Consider the following 3,003-nt stretch of genomic DNA (forward strand, 5'->3'; position numbering starts at 1 on the left):
AGAGAGTCAAAGATTTTTTGACAGAGAGCCTTGAATGCTTGACTAATGAGTGATAAAATAATTTCATTTGCAGCATAAACTCCTATGTGATCCAGCAGTGCCTACATATTTTATTTATATCACAGTTTCAATTTCATCAGCTCTAAACTTTATTGCATGAAATGTGCTTGCATGTGGTCTGTGGTAGCCCTAGGAACATCTTTCTCTCCTCTTCATGTGTTTGATTATGTAGATCTGGAAACCAAAACCCTCCAGGGGGCTAAAGGTGAAAACAGTCTCAGCTCTACAGGCACCTTTCTTGTGGACAATTCTAGTGTGGACTTCCAGAAATTTCCAGACAAAGAGATACTGAGAATGGCTGGACCACTCACAGCAGATTTCATTGTCAAGGTGAGCCCATTTAGGGACCTCATTTTTAAGCCACATCCAAACTGATGTTACTTATAATCTCTTGAAGAGAGAGAGAGACTTTAGGTTTTGACATATATTTGAAAAGCCCATATGTTATCCAGGAAATGTTTGATTCAAGGGTGTTAAGCTAGCTACATCCTGGACCTTATAAGAACATACGATATTTTTAAGATTATAGGGAAATCTTTATATATATTATTAATAAAATGACCCCCCACCTAAGAAGCTAACATATCATTAGTTGGGGGATTCAACTGTTTTCAAAATAATTAGGATGCAGTCATTGACACATATAGGGTCTCCTCAGTAAAAGAAAAATACAAACTGATGATCCACAGACTTGGTCAACTAGTCCTGCTTTCAATGGCAAGTTCTGTTGTCTCTTCTATTGGCAACAAGACTAAGTTGTTTCCTTCTATCAGAGCTTCCCTAGTCTTCAAGGAAATATAAAACACATTGCTGGAAGCAACATGTACATTCTGCTGGAAAAACGTGCGCACTAGAACGTTTGGGAATTACAATAAAATAAAACATATTTTTTTCCTTCGGTAGGTCAGGAGGACCTGAAGGATTTCAGCTGTAAAGCTGTAAAACTTGTAATATGTCCAGGACTTCATAAATTTTTCATCATGGGACCTGGAGCCAGAGGACATTTGATTTAAGCTAGGGTTTGATGACCCCATGGCAGCTGGAAGTAAGAATGCATATAGGAAAAAATGTGATAGACAGCCATGTTGGATGGAAGAAGGGTTCCAGAATACTGTCCTCTGTCTCCATCTGTATAGTAGTTCTTTTTAATCCGGTCCAGATGCCAGCCACATGAACATGAGCAAGAAGCTACAAGACATCAGTGGTAGCTCACAATAGAAATAGTTAAGTAATTTCCATTAAGCAAGAAAATCCAGTAAAGTGAAAGATGTCTCTATTTTTTGAAGCCCTTAGAGTACTGTTAAATAGACTATGTATACCGTTGTAATTTCCCTAGTGGCCTTGCAAGAGTTAATACACATACTGAAAATATAGTAGAATTGGATTCAAGTAATATTGTTCACATTGGAATAGCTCACAGCATTGGCAAATGCATCTCATCCATCCTGTTGCCTTCTGCACATCACCACTTGGATATCCTATAGGCATGAGCACAACATTCCAAAACTGAACTTTTCTAGTTCCAGAAGCCTACTTCATCTTTTCTATTTTTTTTGTCTTATGGATGAATACACTATCTACCTAGGGAAGTCAGGAACTTTTAATTTACCCTAATTTCCCCTTCTCCTATACGCCCCCAGTCAGACTGCCTCCAGACCATCTCAAGATTTTTCTTTCTTCTCCATCCTTGTTGCCACTATCTTAGTTTGGACCTTTGCATTTCCTCACCTGAGCTAACCTGAAGTAATACTATAGAGTCTGAATTAGTTTTCCAGCCTCTGATTCATTGTCTCTATTGCCTTCAGAGTGAGTTTTCTAAAACCATGATTCCCCTTTCTGTAATTCTGCATAGCCCTTCACTTCCATTCATTGCTTTGAGGTTAAAATGCAAATCCATAGCATAGCACCTGTTACCCTCGATAAACTGGATTGTGTCTACCTTTTCACCTCACCTTTGACTGTTTCACTTCTATTTCAGCCAACTGAATGACTCACGGGTCCCCCAACACCTTACACTGTTACAGCTCATTACCTTTGTATAATGCTGGGCCCTCTATTGTGAATGCTCTTTTCTTCTTCTGTTCTCTGCATTAACTCCTATTTCTTCTGCAAGATTTCCTCTTTCCAGAACATTCTGTGAATCCAACCCCAAATTCCTATTTACACTACATCTCCCTCTCTGTGAGGGAAGGGACTAAACTGTATTTGTCTTGATATCTCCACAGGAAGATCCCAATAAACACTAACAAGTGCTGGATGAATAAAGAACTTTTAACACGCAGTTGTTTAAGTAGAGCAGACACTGACATCTCTATTACACCTACAAGGAAACTTAGCTTCAGGGAAGTTGAGTGACTTGCCTAAGATCACACCAATAGTAAGCCAGGACTAAAAATAGCATCTCTTTACTTCCAGCCCATGACTCTTTCAGTAATCTGTGTTGCTTCTAAGAGTATGGCAGAATTTTATTTTTGAGATGTGGCTATCACTCTTAAAACTGTCTGATAGAAAACAGTCCTCCACCTTTATTTTTTAAATTAATTCATTTATTGTTTGAATATGCAAATAAAAATTGTACATATTTATTATGTATACCATGATGTTTTCAAATATACATACTTTGTGGAATATCTAAATTAAGATAATGCACATATATGTTATCTCATATACTTATCACTTTTTGTGGTAAGAACACTTAAAATTATCTCTTAGCAATTTTCAAGAATACCATACAGCATTATTAACTGTAGCCACTGTATTGTACAATAGATCTCTCAAACTTATTCCTCCTATCTCACTGAAATTTTGCATTCTTTGACCAATATCTCTCCTGCCATCCCCTCCAACCAACCCTCTGGTAACCACCATTCTACTCTCTGTTTTTATGAGGTCACCTTTTTTAGATTCCACATATAACTGACATCATACAGTATTTGTCTTTTT

At 37.5% G+C, this 3,003-nt stretch overlaps 1 protein-coding gene across 2 annotated transcripts in view; it reads left to right on the top strand.

Moving 5' to 3' along the window:
- The window catches only part of LOC105826996 (ADAMTS-like protein 1), a 198,865-nt gene that overhangs the window by 160,604 nt on the left and 35,258 nt on the right, over positions 1–3,003 (top strand). For both annotated transcript variants that reach the window (XM_012665018.1, XM_012665019.1), the window contains exon 7: positions 233–390. In XM_012665018.1, the coding sequence (XP_012520472.1) occupies positions 233–390 (158 nt within the window). The remainder of the gene's footprint in view (positions 1–232; positions 391–3,003) is intronic.

The sequence above is a fragment of the Propithecus coquereli genome, unplaced genomic scaffold (genome assembly GCF_000956105.1).
Source record: "Propithecus coquereli isolate 6110/MARCELLA unplaced genomic scaffold, Pcoq_1.0 Scaffold95, whole genome shotgun sequence".
Classification (NCBI taxonomy): domain Eukaryota; kingdom Metazoa; phylum Chordata; class Mammalia; order Primates; family Indriidae; genus Propithecus; species Propithecus coquereli.